Raw genomic sequence first — 21,606 nt, forward strand, 5'->3', positions numbered from 1 at the left:
CCTACAACAGATATGATAACTACCTCCTACGTGGGGGTCGGTTTCTAAACTCAGTTGACAGGCGAGATTGGTATGTATGGTCAAACTGACTCCTGTGGTGTCCTTGACTCAGAGTATTTCTATACGGTTTTATGTAGACAAACACCCCCTAGAGGGAGCCAGGTATCAGTCTTTTTGTCTCCGCGGGCTCAAAGGTGGCTCGGCTCTATTTAGGTTCCGTGTAAGGCCAATCCCATCCTCTGCTCACGTGGACCCTGAAGATCCTAATGTCATTGCCCTCTGTTCAGTGTGATTCACTTTCCCCAACCTACTGCCTACAGCTTCCTGACTGGCCACCCGCAGCCTAGTCCATCTTCCACATTCCTGCCTGAGTAATTTTTTTTTTTTTTTGCCACACTGGGGGGCATGTGGGAACGCAGTTTCCTGACCAGGGATTGAACCTGCGCTCCCTGCATTGGGGGTGCAGAGTCTTAACCACTGGGCTGCCAGGCAAGACCCTGCCTGAGTAATTTTAAAAAGATAAACTAGGATTCTGGTCCTCCCCTTAAACTCATCTAGAACTTCTCTTAGTTCAGAGGATGAAGGCTAACCTTTTTCCATCTTACAGAGCTGCCCACCTCTCACTCCATGGTCTCAGATCACCTTTATTGCACACCTGTGCTCACTCTCAGTTCAGAGCTCCGGGTTACCCCCACAGCTGGAATACTCACTCCTTCAGTACAGTTTACTAGGCTATTTCCTTCAGCTTAAGCTTAACTCTTAACACCCACTCATTCCAAGAAGCCTTCTCTGATCACTGGGATCAGCTTAGGTTTCCCTTCTCTGTGTTTCCAGCCACATCCATTTCTCATTCTGTATTACGATGAAGAAATTTCCATATATTGATGTATGGGGAAGTCATTTCGGCTATCACATGACTTAACTTGAACTTTCTGTTAACTAGAACAGCCTGTTTTGTGGCCTATTAAACATATACTGTATATCTGCTTTAGCTGTTAAAGAAAAGAAAGCATTTAAAAATCAAAATGGATTAACTGTGGTTCAGGTGCCCAAAATGGAGCCAAGTGGCTACCGTGGATGTGGTTTGACACGTTTCAGCATCACTGAGAACTTGAACTTGATATTAAACTCAAGGACACCACTGCTGCTGCTGCTACGGCTAAGTCGCTTCAGTCGTGTCCAACTCTGTGCGACCCCATAGACGGCAGCCCACCAGGCTCCCCTGTCCCTGGGATTCTCCAGGCAAGAACACTGGAGTGGGTTGCCATTTCCTTCTCCAATGCATGAAAGTAAAAAGTGAAAGTGGAGTCGCTCAGTAGTGTCCGATTCTTAGCGACCCCAGGACTGCAGCGCACCAGGCTCCTCTGTCCATGGGATTTTCTAGGCAAGAGTACTGGAGTGGGGTGCCACTGCCTTCTCCAAAGGACACCACTAGCTGTTCTCAAAACATATAAGGTTGCCAGCTACAACCATATGGTCTCAAAGTCTTCGCTTTTAACTATGCAGTCATAACTTAAGTTTAGGGTGATCATGTCCAGAACAATCTTATTCTGTGCTGTCTTGGGTAAACAATTATTGGCACCTTTTACCCAACTTCAAAAATCTTCCATTTTGGAAGGTAAATGAAATGGTTACATAAACTAACTCTTATTCTTTATAACCTGCTACAGCTCATTTTGAAAATTCTAAGAAATACTGGTCAAAGGATGAATGAAAGCTTTATACTTAAATACATAAATACCTGGATTTTTATGGTGCTATCTTTAAGTTTCCGAAACTTCCGTTTCTGTATAAATCCTTTCACTCTAGCTTGAATAATGATTACACTGCTCCTTATTTGTAAGTACAGTTCTCTTTGATGTTTTGCAGGCAGAAAGACTCTGTGGGGATTCTGCAAACCCACTGCTGCTTCTCTGTACAGTAAGAACCGTTTTCTGCTTTGCTGTGTCCTGAAGTACCGCTGTAACGTGAGGGCCGCCCTTTTCTGCTGAAGGAATCTTCTGCGATATACAGCCATCTGAAGGAAGGACTGAATTTGCACAGCAGCACGCCTCTGTTTTTCCAGTCTTCTTGTGACCATTTTATGGAAAGCTTTTTGAATTGCAACTGCAGCTTTTCTTTGAGAATGATGCTCTGTTTCCTGTGAAGGGCCAGCCAGAGAAGTTTTATGCAGCCCTTGAGCCACAAGTGCTGGACTCTGGCCAGCTTCATGCTGGCTCTCAGTCCCGTGACAGTAGAATGCAGGCTGGGTAGCAGGGGCTGCCATCTTTTCGTCAGGCATGGTTTTTAATTTCTGTCTAACTTTCATGCCTCTGAAAGCAGCCTGAATAGTTCGTGCAGATTTCTGAATGGCTACAAATTTCTTCCTCTCCATTTTCACTCTGACGTACGACCTGTAGTGATTCTGTATGACAACAACTGCTCTTTTCTTGGCCTGATAATCAGCTCTGGCCTGGTGCCTTCGGTAGCATGATTGAATTCGTGTGGCAGCCAGGTGCATGCGTTGGATACCCCTTCGTGCCTTAAATCCTCTGAAACAAGACTGGATACAGATGGCTGCCTGGGTTCGCACTGCCATTAGCACTCTGTATCTTCTTTGAACAAAAACTACCTTTGCCCTAAAGTGGAGATAGTGCTTCCGTGTTTTAAAGGCTCTAAAATGCTTCTGAACAGTAATGGCAGCTTGATGCCGCCTTTCCTGAATCAGTCTCCTTATGACCATATCCTGAAAGTCAGCTCGGGCACAGGCTGCTGCTTTGAGTGCATCGTGTTGAAGAGCTTTCCTTTTACTCACTCTATATCTTTCTTGTATTACTTTTGTAGCCCACTGAAGCTTTTGGTAGGAAAAATGTTGCCTGTACATTCTGTAGGTGCTTTGTATTATGACAGCAGCTCTGTGCTTTTCCCTTAAAAGCTGCCTTGCTTTCAGCCCTTTATACGCAGCCTGAATGACCACTGCAGAATGCCTCCATCTGATGTAAAGTGCTCTTTGCAGTTTTGCAGCTCTGTATGCCCGATAACGCTGCTGAATGAGAATCGCGGCGAGTTTCCAGGTCTGAAAGGCCAGGCGCGCTCTGTGCATTCTGAAGCTTGCCTGGATGAGGGCCGCAGCCCTGTGCATCTCCTGTAACTGCTTCTTTACCATCCGTCTTCGGTAAAATGCCTGGATTATAATGATTGCTTTCTTTAACTCCAGGAATCGCTGCAAGTGGTGTTTGGCACAGATGGTGGCTCGGTACTTCCTCTGAACAAAAACAGCAGCTTTCTTGAGGGAAAGGAATCTTTTCCTCATCATTACAGACCTAAACCTGCTCTGAATCAGGGTCGCGGAAGCATGCATCCTTTTCAGACATTTTCGGATTCTCATACCCCTGAACGCAGCCTGGAGGACCAGCGCAGAGCGTCGTTGCTGGAGGTACTGTCTCCTCTGCAGGCGCGCAGCTCGGCCTGCCCGGAACCGCTGCTGGATGACCTGCGAGGCGCGCCTCCAGGCCTGGTACCTCGCCCGTGCGCGGTGCCTCCTGAACGCAGCCTGGAGGACCGTGGCCGCCCTGCGCATCTCCTGTGTCTTCTTCCTCACCATCCACCCCCTGTACCAGGACTGGATTTTGATCGCTGCCTTCTGCAACCGAAGCTGTTGTAAGTGATGCCTTGCACAAACCTTTGCACGGTATTTTCTCTGAACCCACACGGCGGTCTTCCTGAGAGACAGGAATCTTCTTCTCATCACCAGAGTCCTAAACCTCCGCTGGATTACGGCTGCGGCGGAGTGCATAGCTTTTAAGCGTTTTCGCGCTCTCATGCCCCTGAAAGCAGCCTGAATGCAGACTGCGGAGCGTCTCAGCTGGTTGTACCTTCGCAGTTGCGCATGCCTTTCCCTCCCTGCCCGGTACTTCTGCTGCACCGTTTTTGTCACCTTCTTTAACTTATTAAAATAGGCTTGCTGTCGGCGCCCCCTGTAGTGGGCCTGGATGAGCGTGGCCGCGGTCCGCATCCTTCTCAGGTTCTGTCTAACTCTTGCCCCTCTGAGAGCTGCCTGGAGGAGGGCAACGGCTTTCAGAGTGGTCAGGTACTTTGCACGCTGAGCTCTACCTTGGCGGTACGCTCGGTACCTTACCTGAATTACGATGGCTGCTGTTCTCATTTGCTGATACCTCCTCCGTGACTGCTGCATTTTGAAGGCGGCTTTGATGAGAGTGGCTGCCGTGTGCATGCGCCGGGTCTGTCTTCTTTCTCTGACTCCTCTATAGACGGCCTGGATTTTCAGTGCTGCCTTCTTTACAGCAAGATATTCCTCACGCTGACGGCCTGCGAGCTTAGCCGCTCGATACCACCTCTGAATGATGACGGCCGCTGCTCTGTAGCTGGCGTACTTCTTTCTGGCTTGGTACGCTCGGTATCTAGACTGTATGGTGGTGGCTGCCTGGTGCATCTCCTTCACTTTCTTCCTCGCTCTCACACCTCGGAAAGCTGACTGTAGGATTATTGCAGCTCCTTTGGTTTTCAAAAACAAATGATGCTGTTTTCTTCCTGTACGATAAGCCCGATAATGCATTTGAATTAGACGAGCCGCTTTTTTCATGATTTCCCACCTCTTCCGCTGCACGTGCCTTCGGTAGTAGGCCTGTATGATGATGGCACATCTCTGTTGCTTCTGAATCCGCCTCCTGGCTGCTCGGCCCCTCCAGGCGGACTGGAGCGTCACTGCCGCCCGGCGCAGTGCCATGTACTCTGTCCGCTGCCTCAGCCCCGCGGCGCGCGCTCTCAGATGCTGCTGGATCACGGATGCTGCCGTTTTTAACAACCTGAACTCCTTCTGGGCCCTGGCCGTTCTGAAAGCAGACTGAATCTTCACTGCAGCTTCATGTTCCTTTCTCATCTGCTTCCGAACTTTCCAGCCACGATAAGCAGACTGGAGAGAAATCGCAGCTGTCCTTGTTTTGAAGAAATGGCTTCTTACGGCAGAAACCATCTTGCGTGTCCTGTACCATCTCTGAATCTTGAGCGCAGACTGAAGCATGGATTGATACTTCGTCCTCTGACGATAGCCTCTAAAAGCAGCTTGAATTTTCAGAGCAGCTGCAGATTGCTGTTGCAGCTGCCGGCGGACCTTATATCCTCTGTAAGCGGCCTGCAAGCAGGTCACGGCTCTTCTGACTTGCAGGAAGTGCTTCCTCTGCTGGGCCCCTGCTCTGTGTGCACGATAGTATCGCTGAATGACAACAGCTGCTTGACAGACTTTCAGGTAGTCCAGCCGCATCTTTCTCATCCTAAAATAAGACTGCAGCGAAACAGTGGCTTTTCTCTGCAGCCTCACCTGCTTCCGAACCAGGTACCCTCTGAGGAAAGCTTGCAGTTTGATGCAAGAGGCCCGCAGGTGTTCTTCTCTCTGTTGTGCAATTGCTCTTAAATGTAAATATTGTTTGCGGGCTTGCTTCATCCTGACAATGGATTGTAACTTCACTGTAGCCTTTTTGAGCCTCAGAAACTGTTTTCTGGAAGCATAAGCCCTGTAATATGATTGAATCTTTACAACTGCTGTGAGGATGTGAAGAAACTTTTTCCTGGCCTGCATTCTCCTGCACGCAGACTGCAGGACGATGACAGCAGAACGTGTCTTCTGATAAGAGGCCAGAACTTCCTTGGCTGAGATGTAAGCTCGGAAGTGAATCTGAATTACGAGGGCGGCTTTCTTCATCTTCTGGTATGTCTGTAATTGTTGACGTCTCCTTATGTGTGCCTGCAGCCTGATGATGTTTTTCTTAAGGTTTAAAAATCGGAGTCTGTCCTGTCTCATTCTCCAGTACGACTGTAAGACACAAGCGGCCCTGATCTGCTTGCATAAGTTACGTGCTCTCCTTCCCCTGAAAGCAGCCTGCAGGCGGATGGCTGCAGCCCGTTTCTGCAAATAGCCTGTGCGCTCAACCTTTCCTTTCACGTACGCTCTGTAGTGCTTCTGCAGAGTCAGGATAGACTCTCTGGTCCTTGTATATAACTTTTGGGCTTGAAAGCACCGGAATCTTGCCTGAATGATGATAACACAAGATCTAAGGTGAATGTACTTCTGTGATTCTCTGTGCATCCTATACCAGGATTGTATGACCACGGCAGCTCTTTCTTCTTGAGCGCGTTTCCGGACACGCCATTCTCTGAAAGCTCTTTGCAATGTTATGGCAGCATTTATTTGTGATTGCCTCTTACGTCGCCTCCATCTCCTGAAGGCGGACTGGATTACAAGGGTGGATGATCTTAGCAGTTCATATCTCTGTCGATCCTGCTTGCTTCTAACATGAGCACGCCAGCGCCTCTGAATTGTCACGGTAGCCCAGTGGTATCGTTTGTAAGAAGCAACAGCAATGATCATTCTTATCTTAGATTGCAGGATAATTGAATAATATTTCAATTTCAGAAACTGCTTTCTAGTGGAATATCTTCTCCAGTATCTCTGAAAAAAGTAAAAAAGGACAGAAAATAAAATAGACACAACTTTCTATGCTTAAGACCTTTGAAACTATCACTTTTTCTAACATTTTGCTTAAAAACAAACGTATCAAACTTAAAAGCAATATATTTCTGAAGGAGATACTTATCTCTTTTGTTTATAGTTTGTTTCTATGTTGATACAACTGTAGCCAATCCAAAAATCTTTCTCCAAATACTAATGATATTTACATAGCATTTGTACTCAGGAGACATAAGAAATATAAATAAGTTTATGTTATATTAGAATAACATACTAGGAAAAAAAAAAACCTATAGTACTATTCTGCTATCTATTGATTCTTGGTAAGTTCCTGTGAATATACCTCTGGTTCTTATATTCTGCCTTCTGTCAAGGTTGATAAGATATCATAATGATTGGAAACTGTTCATAGGCCTGGTAATGCCGACAAAGGCCCATACAGTCACAGCTATGGTTTTTCCAGTAGTCATGTACAGATGTAAGAGCTGGACCATACAGAAGGCTAAGAGCCCAAGAATTGATGCTTTCAAATTATGGGGCTGGAGAAAACTGTTAATAAGAGTCCCTGGGACAGCAAGGAAATCAAATCAGTTAATTCTCAAAATCAACCTTGAATATTCATTGGAAGGACTAATGCAAAGCTGAAGCTCCAATACTTTGGCCAACTGATGCAAAGAGCTGACTCACTGGAAAAGACTGATACTGGGAAGGACTGAAGTCAAAAGATGGGGGCAGCAGAGGATGAGATGGTGAGATAGCATCACTGACTCAATGGACATGAGTTTGAGCAAACTCTGGGAGATAGTGAAGGACAGGTAAGCTTAGCATGCTGCAGTCCCTGGGGTCACAAAGAATCAGGCCTGACTTAGCAACAGAATAACAACAAATGTCAACAAAGAGTTTTGAGAAATAAGTGAGCTGGATCACTTTCTGAGTCAGTATTTTCATCAAGAATAAAATTTAGGAATTATAGTTACTTGGTTAAAAAGTGTAATTCTGGAAAGACTTGAGGAGTAAGAAGCCGTTTGCCATCTGCTTCCTTCCTAGCACCCCCTGTTCCCTAACCCTGTAATTATCCCAGCAATGTGCAAGCTGTGAAGTCTCGAGCAGATCCTGGCTGCTGGTCTTCAAGCTCTGTCTGGACAGTCTGCTCTAGCTGTAAGACGATTTTTCTGTCCAAAACACTCCAAATATTGCTAAGATGTGGTGGGAAGTAATGGAAGGATTAAAAGTCTCAGATAAAAAAATCAAAGATACAACTAAGAACCAAATGGGAATATCAGAACTAAAAAACACAATAACCAAAACAACAACAAAACCTCACTGGGATGGCTCAATAGTGGAATGTAGATGACGGAAGAGTCAATGAACTTGAAGATCAATGCAAAGTATCAATGTGGAACGAGAAAGGAAAAAAAAATGGTTGGGGAAAAAATTGTCTCAACCAATATATCCTTCAATAGGCAAATGGATAAACTACTGTAGTGTATCTATAAAATGGAATGTCATTCAGTGTAAGCTACTGAGGCAGGAAAAGACTATTTAAACTTAAATGTGTATTTGTGAAGTGAGAGAATCTATCTGAAAAGGCTATATATATATCTCTGAATTCAAACTATAGGACATCCTGGAAAAAGCAAAAATAGTAAAAACAACAGTGGTTGCCAAGGATTTTGAAGAAGGGTAAGAGATGAATATGTAAAGCAGAAAGGATTTTTAGGGAAGGATTTCTGTCAAACACATAACTATACCACATAAATAGTGAAACCCTTGGAAACTAAGGACTTCAGTTAATTATAATGCATCATTGTTGGTTCATAAATTGCAAACACGATACCATAAAAAAAGAAAGCAAAGCAACAGAAATGATAAAATCTGCACTAATAGAATATGATTCTCATGTACTCCTTAAAATTTTATTATGATCGAAAGCAAAAATTATAATATTGCCTGATGTGGTTTCAGTTGTATGTAAATTTAATAAACAAAACTGCTGCTGCTGCTGCTGCTAAGTTGCTGCTAAAACATATAAGCGAGGGAGGGGAGCAAAGGGATCTAGACAGTGGTAAGTTTTCTACATTCCATTTAAAGGGATAAAGTATTGATTCTAAGTAAAAGTTTTGTATACTGAAATGCCTATAATAAACCAAAAAATGAAACAAAAAAAGACACCCCCCAAAAACAACCAAAAAACACAAAAAATCTCCCAAATAAATCCCTGTACAGAGGAATAAAATAATAGTTAAAATGAAAAAAGATAAATTAAAATGAAACACTAAAAAGTATTTAAATAATTGAAAAGACAGGAAAGGGGGAAGAGAAAAATGAAAGAAAGCTAACATTCAGAAAATAAATGATAAAATGACAGACCAAAGCCCAAACATATTGATAATTATCTGAAATATATATGGCCTAAATCACCAATTAAAAGAAATTTTCAAAACATAAAAACTAAATGCTGTCAAGACTTCAAGCCGTATATAATGATTTAAGTGACTAATAAGTACAATAAAGGAAAAAAATAGACCCTGAAAATGATAATCAAGTGAAAGCTAGTTTGGTTATAGTAAGAACATGCAAAGTAGACTTTAGAACAAAGGAAATTATGAAGGATAAAAAGGAACAATAAACAATGATAAAAAACTCAACTCACCTAGAGGACAGAACAATTCCAAATGTGTACACACCTAACAAAACCTCTTCAAATACATGTAGATAAAACTGAAGAGGGAAAGACAACATCCACAGTTATGTTGGAGACTTAACCACCGCTTTCTTGGCACAAGAATAAGTAAACAGAACGTCAGTAAGGACATAAAAGGACTATCGACCTTATATTTACAGAACACTGCATCCAACAACAACAGAACAGACGTTCTTTTCCAGTACACAGAACATTCAGCAAGACCAAGGACCAACTTTTTCTGTAAAACATTTACAGGCAAATCACTGACAAAGAACTTGTATCCAGTATATAGAAAGAAATCTCAAAACTCAATAAGATTAGCACTCAGTTATAAAAATGGTCAAAAGATTTCAACACACTTTACAAAGAAGATGACTGAAAGGCAATTAAGCATTCGAAAACATATACATAGGTTTTGAGAAAATGTAAATTAAAACCAAGAGACCACTATAGACTTATCAGAACGGGTGAAACACAAGTGATCAGCGTTGCTGAGGATATGGAGCAATTAGAACCCTTACACACTGGGGGTGGGCATACAAAATGGAATAAGCCAGACTAGACGGTTTGGCGATGTCTAAGCTATGGTTTTTCCGGGAGTCATGTATGGATGTGAGAGTTGGACCATAAAGAAAGCTGAGAGCCAAAGAACTGATACTTCTGAACTGTGGTGTTGGAGAAGACTCGAGAGTCCCTTGGACTGCAAGGAGATCCAACCAATCCATCCTAAAGGAAATCAGTCCTGAATATTCACTGGAAGGACTGATGCTGAAGCTGAAACTCCAATACTTTCGCCACCTGATGCGAAGAGCTGACTCATTTGAAAAGACCCTGATGCTGGGAAAGATTGAAGGCAGGAGGAGAAGGGGACGACAGAGGATGAGATGGTTGGATGGCATCACCGACATCATGGACATGAGTCTGAGTAAACTCCGGGAGTTGGTGATGGACAGGGAGGCCTGACGTGCTGCAGTCCATGGGGTCACAAAGAGTTGTTCACGAATGAGCAACTGAACTGATCTGTAAAGCTAAACATATACTTACCAAATGACCCAGCAATCCCATTCCTAGATATTTACCCTAACAGAATGAAATCACCTAAAACTGGAAACAACGCAAATATCCTTCAACAGATGAATATATAGTCAAACTGTGGCACACCCACACCAGGGCACACTACTCAGCAAGGAAGGAGAATGCATGCACGGCTACATGCGACTGCTGACAGCTGCAACACCTGGGTGAGGCTCAGAGGCCTCTTGCAGAGAGAAAAAGGGCCAGTCTCAAAGGCTTACCATTATGTGGTAAGGCTCCATTATGCGATATTTTTAAAAATGCAAAACTATAGTAATAGAGAACAGAGCTTGGTGCATGGGTGTGGAGGAAGAACGGACCACAGAGAAATGGAAGGCAAAAGTTCTTCTGGGAGATGGACTGTTCACAACCTGTGTGTGTGTTTAAATTTGTGTAACTGCACACCAAAAAAGACATGCACATTTTACTGAGTGTTATTAATAATTTGAAAATTAGAATTTTAATTTCGATCTGCATAAAGTTAAAATTTATTAAATTTAAATTTAAAAAATAGATACTATATCTAAGTAAAGGTATTTAAGACTTCTTGCATCAGATAATAAAATCATTTTAGGAGGCTTTTAAAGAAGGCCTGAATAAATAGGTATTGATTAATACCATGTTCAGTAGCTAAAGATATCAGTTCTAACTAAACTGACTGACATATTCAGTTAAATCTCAAATTCTGATATTTTTTAAACTTCAGATTCAAAATCTGTAAGGAAATGCAGAGGACTTAGGATAGCTAAAAACTTCTTAAAGAAAACAAAAGAAGTCTTTGTCTACCAGACGTTCAGATTTCTTGTAAAGCTAGAGTATATGGTTCGATGGTAGACAAAAAGAACAATGAAATAGTAAAAAAAATTCTAGAAACAGAACCACACACATAAGAATCCATGCTAGGGGAATTCCCTGGCAGCGCAGCCGTAGGACGCTGGCTTCCACTGCGCGGGGTGGGGGTTCAGTTTGTTGGGAGCTAAGGCCCCGCATGCTGCACTGCACGGCGAAAAGAAGACCTGATGTGCACGACAGGTGGCACGGGGCTTCCCTGGTAGCTCAGAGGGTAAAGCGTCTGTCTGCAATGCTGGAGACCCGAGTTTGATCCCTGGGTCAGGAAGATCCCCTGGAGAAGGAAATGGCAACCCACCCCAGTATTCTTGCCTGGAGAATCCCATGGACTGAGGAGCCTGGTAGGCTACAGACCATTGGGTCACAAAGAGTCAGACACGACTGAGCGACTTCACTTCACTTCACAGGTAGCACAGTGAAGCAAGGGTGGTCATTTCAGTGAACTGTAACCGAAACAACGGCTATGCGTATATACAAAAAGAAATATGGTCCTTAGCACAAAGCATATGCAGGAATTAATTGCAAGAGAGCTCTAAATGTGAAAGACCTCATATTAATGCTTTCAGAATAGAATAGAGTGTAGGAGAGTATCTTCAAGGTCTTAGCAGTTAAACAAGTACTCCTCAAATCGTTCAAAAAAAAACACCCACACACAGCCCACTAACCACAGAAGAAAATTAAGAATTTTCACTGGAAATATATAAAACTATAAGTAATAGTCTGGGAGAAGATATTTACAACATACATACCCAACAAGGACCCATAACCAGAATATATAAAGATCTGACACAAATCCACAAGACGGCAAACAATTGAAATAAAAAATGGAAAAAAAAGATCCTTGAAAAAACACTTCACAAAAGATTTTCAATATGAAGAGGTGTTCAATGTCATTCATTATCAACAAAATGCAAACTGCAACTATTCTAAGGTACCACTACACACTGACTAGAATCGCTGAAATTGAAGAGATAGCCTCCAAGTATTTTAAATAACGGGTGGTCCTATAACCAGCTTAGAAAACTCCTTGTCAATATCTACTAAAACTGAAACGCATATGCCTTAAGGCAAACAACTGTACTCGTAGGTATGCGCCAAACAGAGTGTATGTATTTCACACCAAAAGGCACGTTCATAAAACCTTTAGTTATACAGCTCAAAACCAGAAACCCAGATATCCATCGACAATAGAAGAAATGAATAAATTGCAGGATATCATATGCTGGGAAAGACTGATGACAAGAGAAGAAGGGGGCGACAGAGGATGAGATCCTTGGATCACCAACTCAGTGGACATGAATTTGAGCTAACTTCAGGAGAGAGTGGAGGACAGGGAAGCCTAGTGTGCTGCAGTCCATGGGGTCTCAAAGAGCTGGACAGGACTGGGCAACTGAGCAACAACAACAAAATGTAAAGCGAACAAGACAGCACGGGGTGCAGGATTAAACTGCTCCCCCTGTCAGAGCAAAGGAGGGGCTTCGATTTGTTTGATCCTCATGTTCAACATAGCCAAGAGTTTTACAGGTAGTGGGGAGATACCAAATATTTGTTAAAGTGCTAGATAAAATATAGAAGCCTAAAATTGAATTTAAAACTTTATCATATTGTACTCTCTTAAAAGTGTCATTAAACCTTTTTAAATCTAAAAATTCAGAATACCATACCTGAATAATAGATGCTGATTTACTGTGAACTCTTTCTAGCTTTTCCTTTTTCAACATTAACAGTTTTCTCTTTGCTAAGGCTCTTCGCCAATATTTCTGAATGACCAATGCTGCGCTGACCTTCTTTTTAAATCGTTGTTTAGTGAGGAAATTGATTACAGCTGATTGAATAATTCTTGCAGCTTTGTCTCTCTCCTAAAAGACAATATAAAAAGGAAAATATAAATTAAACAATCACTTGAGGCCCTAAGCCATTATTTGTAAGAAGTCAGATTGGGATTCCCAGGTGGCTCAGTGGTAAAGAATCTGCCTGCCAATGCAGGAGACGCAGGAGATGCGGGTTGACCCCTGGGTCAAGAAGATCCCCTTGAGGAAGAAATGCCACCCCACTCCAGTATTCTAGCCTGGGAAAACCCATGGGCAGAGGAGCCTGGTGGGCTGTAGTCAATGGGGTCACAAGAGTCAGAGACAAATGAGCAACTAAGCAACAACAACAGTCTCTCAGATTACGGTGGAATGAATTCATGCTTGATTTTTGGGAAAGGGTTTGCCCACAAAGGGCTATATAGTCAAAGCTATAGTCATGCTCACATATGAGAGTTGGACTATAAAGAAGGCTGAGCACCAAAGAATTGATGCTTTCAAATTGTGGTGCTGGAGAAGACTCTTGAGAGTCTCTTGGTCAGCAAGGAGATCAAACCAGTCAATCCTAAAGGAAACCAATCCTGAATATTCATTAGAAGGACTGATGCTGAGCCAAATATCCAATACTCTGGCTACCTGATGCGAAGAGCTGACTCATTGGAAAAGACCCTGATACTGGGAGAGATGGAGGGCAGGAGGAGAAGGGGACGACAGAAACAGAAGATGAGACGGGTGGATGGCCTCATCAACTCGGTAGACACGAGTCTGAGCAAACTCTGGGACATAGCTGAAGGACAGGGAAGTCTAACATGCTGCAGTCCATGGGGTTGCAAAGAGTCAGACATGACTGAGGGACTGAACAACAAAGTAGGAGAAAAAAGAAAGGAAAAAGAGACTCAAATAAATAAAATGCTTTACAGTATAAGGAAGTATTATTTTTTGCTTTGAATCGGATGCACTGTATTTATTTATTATTAATGTGTATTTACTTATTTGGCCGCACCTCACAGCATGAGGGCTCTTAGTTCCCCAAACAGGGATTGAAGCCACATCTCCTATATTGGAAGCTAGGAGTTTTAACTGCTGGACCACCAGGGAAGTCCTGGAAGTATTGTTTCGCTGCAATTTGAAGAAAGGAATCACAAAAAAGAAAAAAAGAGGCAAAACATCCTCTTTTATCACCAGAATACACTGTGGCTTTAAGCATAGAGGCTCAAGAGGACAGAGCTCGGGGCTGTGACAAATGGTGTCAGAACTGCCTGCGGTGTCAGTATCCAAAGAGCAGCTGGCGGCCTCGGGAGCTCCTGCACATCTCTACTTCTAACAGTGAATTCCAGTGAATAATAACAGGTTAAATGCCAGGTATCAGGCACCCTTCTAAACACTGCGAGAATGAGCCATCCAACCTCACAACAACCATGAGAACAGAGGAAGCGGCCCTACCCCCATGGCCGTGAGGAAACTCAGGCAGGGAGGTCAAGTAGACAGCTGGTCCCCCAGGGCTCAGCCAGCCAGGGTCTGATGTAGGCAGTCTGGCTTCAGAGTTCATGCTCCTAATCACTTTGCTACTCTGTAAGCCTAGACTTATTACTTCACTTCACTTGAATTAGACACGGGAATATAAATTATTCCTCTGGTGGAGAGGAACAATGTCCAGGCTGTCTGACGGCCCTTTGTGTTGCTGTGTGCGACAGTGCGCCATGCGAGGGCAGGCTCGGCACAGAGATGAGCTGTAGGTGCTGACTGGTATTCAACTGCAACCGGAAACCATGCAGCGTGAGAACACAGCTAGGGAAGGGATCAAATTGCTATTCTAAGTCTGGCCACCTGATGCGAAGAGCCTACTCATTGGAAAAGACCCTGAAGCTGGGAAAGATTGAGGGCAGGAGAAGGGGACGACAGAGGATGAGATGGTTGGATGGCATCGCCGACTCAATGGACATGAGTTTGAGCAAGCTCCGGGAGATCCTGACGGACAGGGAGGCCTGGCGTGCTGCAGTTCATGGGGTCGCAAAGAGTCGGACAGGACTAAGTGACTGAACAATGACAACAACCCAGGTCTGAAATGGCGCAAGAGAATAAATGGTATGAATCGCCAAAATTTAGCTACTTTACAGGTACTAAGAACTTTATCATAAATACATTGTAATTCAGAACTAAGGAGCAATCTTGGATGAAATATATTTCTGAAATACCTGCTAAGATTTATTAAACATGAATACTTCTTTTACTTTCTCCAAATAAATACAGCATTATTAGTGAAAAGAGTAGAGGATTAAAATAGTTTATTCAGTTTGACCAAGGAGACCATTTCTAACACTGTGAAAAATGACATTTTTTCCAAACTCAAGAAAACACTTATTTTATGTTAATGCAAAATTCGTGCTATCACGGACACAGAGGGACAACCCTTCTCCCTGTGCTCGGGTCCTAAATGTTCTGAGAAGTTAAGCGATGGAAACCAAAATGCCATTTTTAAACTAACAAACGATAGCCTGGAAGACAGTTTCAAGGCAGACAGAATGAGCTTGGCTAATCGAACTGCAGAGTCTGAAAGGGGACACCCAGGCCAGAGAGGCACTGGTTGGGGACAAGCCTCCCAGAGCACAGTGCGAAAAAGGAAAGGAAAGCTCCTGCTTCCCAGAGGCACGTCAGAGTTCAAGAGGAAGGAGGGAAGAGATGAGTCAGACAACCCCAGTTTACTTTTCACAAATTCACAATGTGCATAAGTTATTCCATGTTCCCTGGAGCACAGTGAAAGGGAGGACAAAGCCTGGAAAAAATACCCAATGAAGGAAACATTGGACATTAGGGAGAAATATTGACCCCCTACTTGAAACACACACAATCATGAAAATTACCTCGGTAATTTCCTACGTCAGTAAAATGTAAAAACGATATCAAGAATCATTCAGCTGACATTTTATGAACAATTTACATTACAGTATTTCATTACTGACTGGGCTTCCCATGTGGCTCAATGGTAAAGAATCCACCTGCCAATGCAGGAGATACGAGAGTTGGAACCCGGGTAGGGAAGATCCCCTGGAGAAGGGAATAGCAACCCACTCCAGTATTCCTGCTTGGGAAATCCCATGGACAAAGGAGCCTGGTGGGCTATAGTCCATTGGGGTCTCAAAGAGCTGGACATGACTGAGTGGCTGAGCACACACACACTTCATTTTTGAGGAGTACCTGATGGTGTTTTAGATCTTTTTTTAGCTTATATTGTCTCCAAGTTATTTGTATAAGTCGAGCGGCTCTCGTTTCTTTACGAAGATCCAAAAGCCTCGCACAAAGAAATGACAAATAGGTAATCACCACCTAAGAGAGAACATAAAAGATGCAGACAGAAGTTTCTATGAGACAGAGAGCATGAAACTTCCCATCATCTGAGACTCTGATTACTCAGAGTTATTACTGTTAAGGAACTTTTACTTTACCTTCTCATCAGGGATTGTGTTTGACATATCTGAGTGATGGATCATGGCAGGTATTCCACCAAGGTCTCTGGCTGCAGACCTAACCAACTGAAAATTTTTCTTTTCATTTTCCAGGAGTTCTTTGTATAGTTCTGAAGTATTTTCTGCAATGCAAGTGAAACAGAGATCAGATTATACTGCGAGGACCAGAAGTCAGACAGTGAAAACACTGGAGAAGTAAATTAACTGAAAGGGACGAACCCTGATCAGGTGATTTAAGAGACAAATCCAGAAAACTTCCGTCAGATTCAGATGATGAATTCAGCACCACGGAACCAGTGTGTGTGCACTCCACGGTCTGCGTGGTCCGCTGACATATGGCGTCAAAAGGAACATAGCAAGGATGGTAGTGGTGGATCAGGTAACACAACACCCGGCCGTCTGAGAAAGACACTGTGAAGTTCTCCACCTGATGAGAAACGTCAGAAAAAGAATGGACTGTATTTAGGTAAGAATACAGATACTGACGGCTTTACAGTCCATATTTCCTTTTAATAGCTAGGACCGGCATGCTAATTTGTAGTAGCACCTAGTGTGATACCACGTGTATGCTCCGCTGTATCTGACTCTTTGTGAACACGTGGACTGTAGCCTGTCAGGTTCCTCTGTCCATGGAATCTCCCAGGCACGAGTACTGGCGTGGGTTTGCCATCGCCTTCTCCTGGGGATCTTCTCGACCCAGGGATCAAATCCGCGTCTCCTGCGCTGGCAGACAGATGCTTTACCACTGAGCCACCCGGGAAGTTACACTGTGTACTACCACATTCATGGCCAGATTCTCACCTCTAAAATATCATATGATTGTGCTGGGTTGGAGAGTGTTCATCAAAAACTCATGTCCTTCCCAGACTCTCAGGATGTGATCTTGTTTGGACATAGGGTCACTGCAGATTTAACCAGCTAAGATGGGACCACGCTGGAGTAAGATGACGTATTAATCTGATATGACTGGTGCCCTTATGAGAAAGGGAGAGAGACACAGAGACAAGACGCATAGGGAGAATGCCGTGTGAAGACAGGCAGTGACTGGAGCGCTGTGTCTACGGACCTAGGAAAGCCAAGGGACTGGAGTCAAGCGAAAGGCATGGGACGCAGGGCTGCAGTACCAGGGTCTTTGGGACTCTCAGTACTTACTTAAAACACAGACGATCATATATCTGACAGTTTTTCTGGTTTACATTCCTTACAGGATACGTTATTCATGTGATCAGGACCATTTATTTTCATTATTTATACTTAAACATACATTTCATATAGCAATGGAGGATCAATCTAACAAATGATTATAAAAGACACGACTCAGACTATTTCCTCCTCTCTGCCCAGTGGGGCAAAGTCCTCTTAATGTTCCTTTGTGCGTGGTGGGTTTGTTTGCATTCACCTTTGTAATAAGAGTTTCCCTGGTGGCTCAGACAGTAAACAGTCTGTCTACAGTGTGGGAGACCCGGGTTTGATCCCCGGGTCAGGAAGATCCCCTGGAGAAGGAAATGGCAACCCACTCCCGTGTTCTTTCCTGGAAAATCTCATAGAAAGAAGAGCCTGGCGGGCTATAGTCCACGGGGTTGGAAAGACTCAACTGAGTGACTTCACTTTGTAATAAGGGTATGATCCTTTGGCACCCCAGTTCTATGCAAGCATTTCCTTTTAAGACTACCAACTAGGGCATTTTTTTCCCTAGTAAGACATAAAATAATCGTTCATTACACAATTGGTGACAGATTTGATGAAACTAGGTATGTGACGGCACCCTTACTCATTAGAGGAAAAGTTTGCTTGTACATATTAACTAAGCGGGGATACAGGTATACATGTAACTGACTTGCTTTGCTGTATGGCAGAAATGAACATACTGTAAAGCCATTATACTCCAATAAGAAAAAAAAAAGAAAAAAAGAAATTCATCATCATCATTATTATAATTTTTAATTGGTATTAACACATTTTATTGTTTATAATATAAATTATATTAGCATCTGTATTATCATATAATAAATCTATACAATAAGATGTATCATTATAGTTATATAATTGTTATGTGTTTATATGTTAATTATTATATATTAATATATACATATATAAAATACATCATATAAAAATATCTTTATAAATAATCTATATAGTAATAAAATTATACTACCTTATATGACATTAAAGAAATTAAAGGAAATATTTCATGCATTGTTCACTTGATTTTAACCAAAATTTGCTTAAAGAAATTAGGCTAAAACAAAAACACAGAACTTACTCTTTTATTATAGAAGCCACAGACAGCATTTACCCAATCCATCAGTAGCTTTACGCTTTCACTGTATTGTTCAAAGGGACCGCTATGCCTTTCATCTCTTTTTTTACTGATAACAGCATCAGGACGGCATAACAGTGCAGACATTGTTTTCTTCATACTCTGTGTCTTCTTTAAAAAGTCAATTTCTTCTTTTAATTGATCCAAATTAAGGGAAATATCCACCTAGAATACAAAAAGAGGATAAATACCATACTTTTCATACATTATTTTTGACCCGCAAAAGTTCAAGTCTGCTACTATCAATATCTTTTTAAGGCAAACACAGTCTACAAGGAAGTCATGGAAGTGTAAGTGCTGGAGTGCACGGGATCTGTGTTCACCTCAGTCAGGGATCTGATCTCGTCTCTGCATCTGATCAGTGAGGAACCCTTAGCTCTAGTCTCCTCCCCTATAAAGAAATGACAATAGCGACCTACTGGGGGCCTTGTGAGGATTAGACTGGAGTGTACATAAACCCATTAGCACAGTTCCTGGGACAGAATAAGTCTAGCTAGTAACACCTACTACTGCTAGTCTTTGACACAAAAGACTTTTATAAGTCAATATTGAAAACTGACAAAAAGTACAAAACGCACCAAATGTACAATACCTGAAAAGCCAATGCGATCTTCCAAAGCAACGCCAGGGTTTTCTCTCTGTGTCTGTCCACAATATCCTTAGACAGGATTGCATTTCCTGCAAATGGAAAAGAGTCTGTTAGCGCAAAGTACGTACAACTTGATTTTCAGTGAGAAGAAAACTTTTATCGTTACTTGGTTTTTACCATGCTCATCATTCAGCTGAATTCCTCGTGATTTAAGAATTTCAAGAACGATGTCAACATTGTACATCTTTTGAAGACGACTAATTGCAGGAATTCTGAGTTTCTTTGAGAGATTCCAGTTTTGCGTGAGAAGTTCCATAGTTCGCCTAACAATGAAGGGATTGCCACATGAAATTGTTAAGATAAAAACATGCAGGAAAAACTAACTTTATTTAAATAACCACCCATATCAATCTTCCAGAGTTAAAGGGTTTTAGGTTAGAAAGATCCCAAAACATTATCTCAAAACTGTTACTCCATAGTTAAGTAAATAGAGTTATTTCTCATTTAAACCTGGGGGTTAAGGTTTATGAAAAGAATGTAAGAACGGAAAATAATATGCGCACACACAAATGCACACAGAAACAGAAGAGCAAGGTTCTTTAGGGAAAAGAAAGGAAAATGGACATTGACTGAGGGACTCCAGTATTCTACACATCAAGCAAGCGCTTTCTTCTCTTATTTTAGTCCTTTCTTTTCTTATTTTGTCCATGGCAAATCCCACAGTCGGGCCATTATTATCCCATATCTGGCAGATGAAGAAACCAAAGCCCAGAAAAGTAAAATAAATTTCCCGTGATTTTACAACTAGTAATGACAGGACTCGGAGAAGGCAATGGCACCCCACTCCAGTACTCTTGCCTGGAAAATCCCATGGACAGAGGACCCTGGTAGGCTGCAGTCCATGGGGTCGCGAAGAGTCGGACACGACTGAGCGACTTCACTTTCATGCATTGGAGAAGGAACTGGCAACCCACTCCAGTGTTCTTGCCTAGAGAATCCCAGGGACGGGGGAGCCTGGTGGGCTGCCATCTCTGGGGTCGCACAGAGTCGGACACGACTGAGTGACTTCACTTTCACTTTTCACTTTCATGCATTGGAGAATCCCAGGGACGGGGTAGCCTCATGGGCTGTCTATAGGGTCTATGGGGTCGCACAGAGTCAGACACGACTGAAGTGACTTAGCAGCAGCAGCAGCAGCAGCAGCGACAGGACTAAGATCAGAAGTAAACCCCACTTTTACAGTTTCCGAAGCCATTGTCTTATATTTATACCAGGTAAAGCAAAAAGTGTTTGAGTGCCTACCTTAAAAAATCACTTATGCCACAGTTTAAATTCAAACTCCTAATATCACCTAGTGTTTTACACTAGACAAAAATCACTGTTTCCACAGAAGCATCGAGCCCAACTAATGACTGTATCTGGTTGAAATTTGGCAGACTTGTTTACAGAACCATAATTTCTAAAAGTTAGGAAGCACTGTAAGATAGGTGTAGGCCAACCACTCAATCAACATCTAAAGCATTCCTGCAACACTAGACTGACCGACTGACTGTCACCTATAGCATCAGTGGATTAACCGTTCCCAAGTGACCTCAAATGACCTCCGAGACCTATGCTCATTTTGGGGACACTGAAGATAATAGAAGCTTGTCAAGCAAGATTGAGTCTCTTAACTAGTGAGAGTTCCTGAGAATGACAAAGCATCAACACCCAACACTGGGAAGTCTTAGTAGCGCCTATAAAAGAACAAAAAATTTCTTTCATCATCAAAAAATTACACTGAACATGAAGCCAATCACTGCTCCTCCCAGACAGTGGAAAAAGTTTCAAATCGTGAATTGCTAGTGGCCAGAAAACAGATGTGCTGGTTTGGATTTATGAAATGAACAAATTAAAATTAAATGTAAAAATAGTGTGGAGAACATTCTCAGCAAATGCTCCAGCCTATATAGAAATTACTCAAGAGAGGAAGCTACAGTAAAGCTCAAGACTATTACTTTGTCATGAGAATATATGATTGGAAAAGAAAAGAAGGTTCGTGGAAATTTAATTTAGAAGGCAATAAGAGACGTGTGCTGTTATTGTTTGCTTATCTGTTTAGCTGTGCTGGGTCTTCTCTGCCCCAAGGCGCGTAGGATCTCAGTTCCTGACCAGGGATCAAAGCTGCATCCCTTGCTGCTGCTGCTAAGTCACTTCAGTCGTGTCCGACTCTGTGCGACCCCATAGACGGCAGCCCTCAAGGCTCCCCCATCCCTGGGATTCTCCAGGCAAGAACACTGGAGTGGGTTGCCATTTCCTTCTCCAATGCATGTGAGTGAAAAGGGAAAAGTGGAGACGCTCAGTCGTATACAAC

General features: G+C 42.7%; 1 protein-coding gene across 1 annotated transcript in view; it reads right to left on the reverse strand.

Annotated features, from left to right (window-relative positions):
* The window catches only part of ASPM (abnormal spindle microtubule assembly), a 62,486-nt gene that overhangs the window by 15,050 nt on the left and 25,830 nt on the right, over window positions 1-21,606 (reverse strand). Inside the window, exons 11-18 of the mRNA XM_018060804.1 lie at window positions 19,431-19,576; window positions 19,257-19,342; window positions 18,608-18,829; window positions 16,564-16,771; window positions 16,324-16,466; window positions 16,076-16,204; window positions 12,737-12,931; window positions 1,742-6,445 (exon numbers count right to left, since the gene is read on the reverse strand). Of these exons, the coding sequence (XP_017916293.1) occupies window positions 1,742-6,445; window positions 12,737-12,931; window positions 16,076-16,204; window positions 16,324-16,466; window positions 16,564-16,771; window positions 18,608-18,829; window positions 19,257-19,342; window positions 19,431-19,576 (5,833 nt within the window). The remainder of the gene's footprint in view (window positions 1-1,741; window positions 6,446-12,736; window positions 12,932-16,075; window positions 16,205-16,323; window positions 16,467-16,563; window positions 16,772-18,607; window positions 18,830-19,256; window positions 19,343-19,430; window positions 19,577-21,606) is intronic.

The sequence above is a fragment of the Capra hircus genome, chromosome 16, assembly GCF_001704415.2.
Source record: "Capra hircus breed San Clemente chromosome 16, ASM170441v1, whole genome shotgun sequence".
Lineage (NCBI taxonomy): Eukaryota > Metazoa > Chordata > Mammalia > Artiodactyla > Bovidae > Capra > Capra hircus.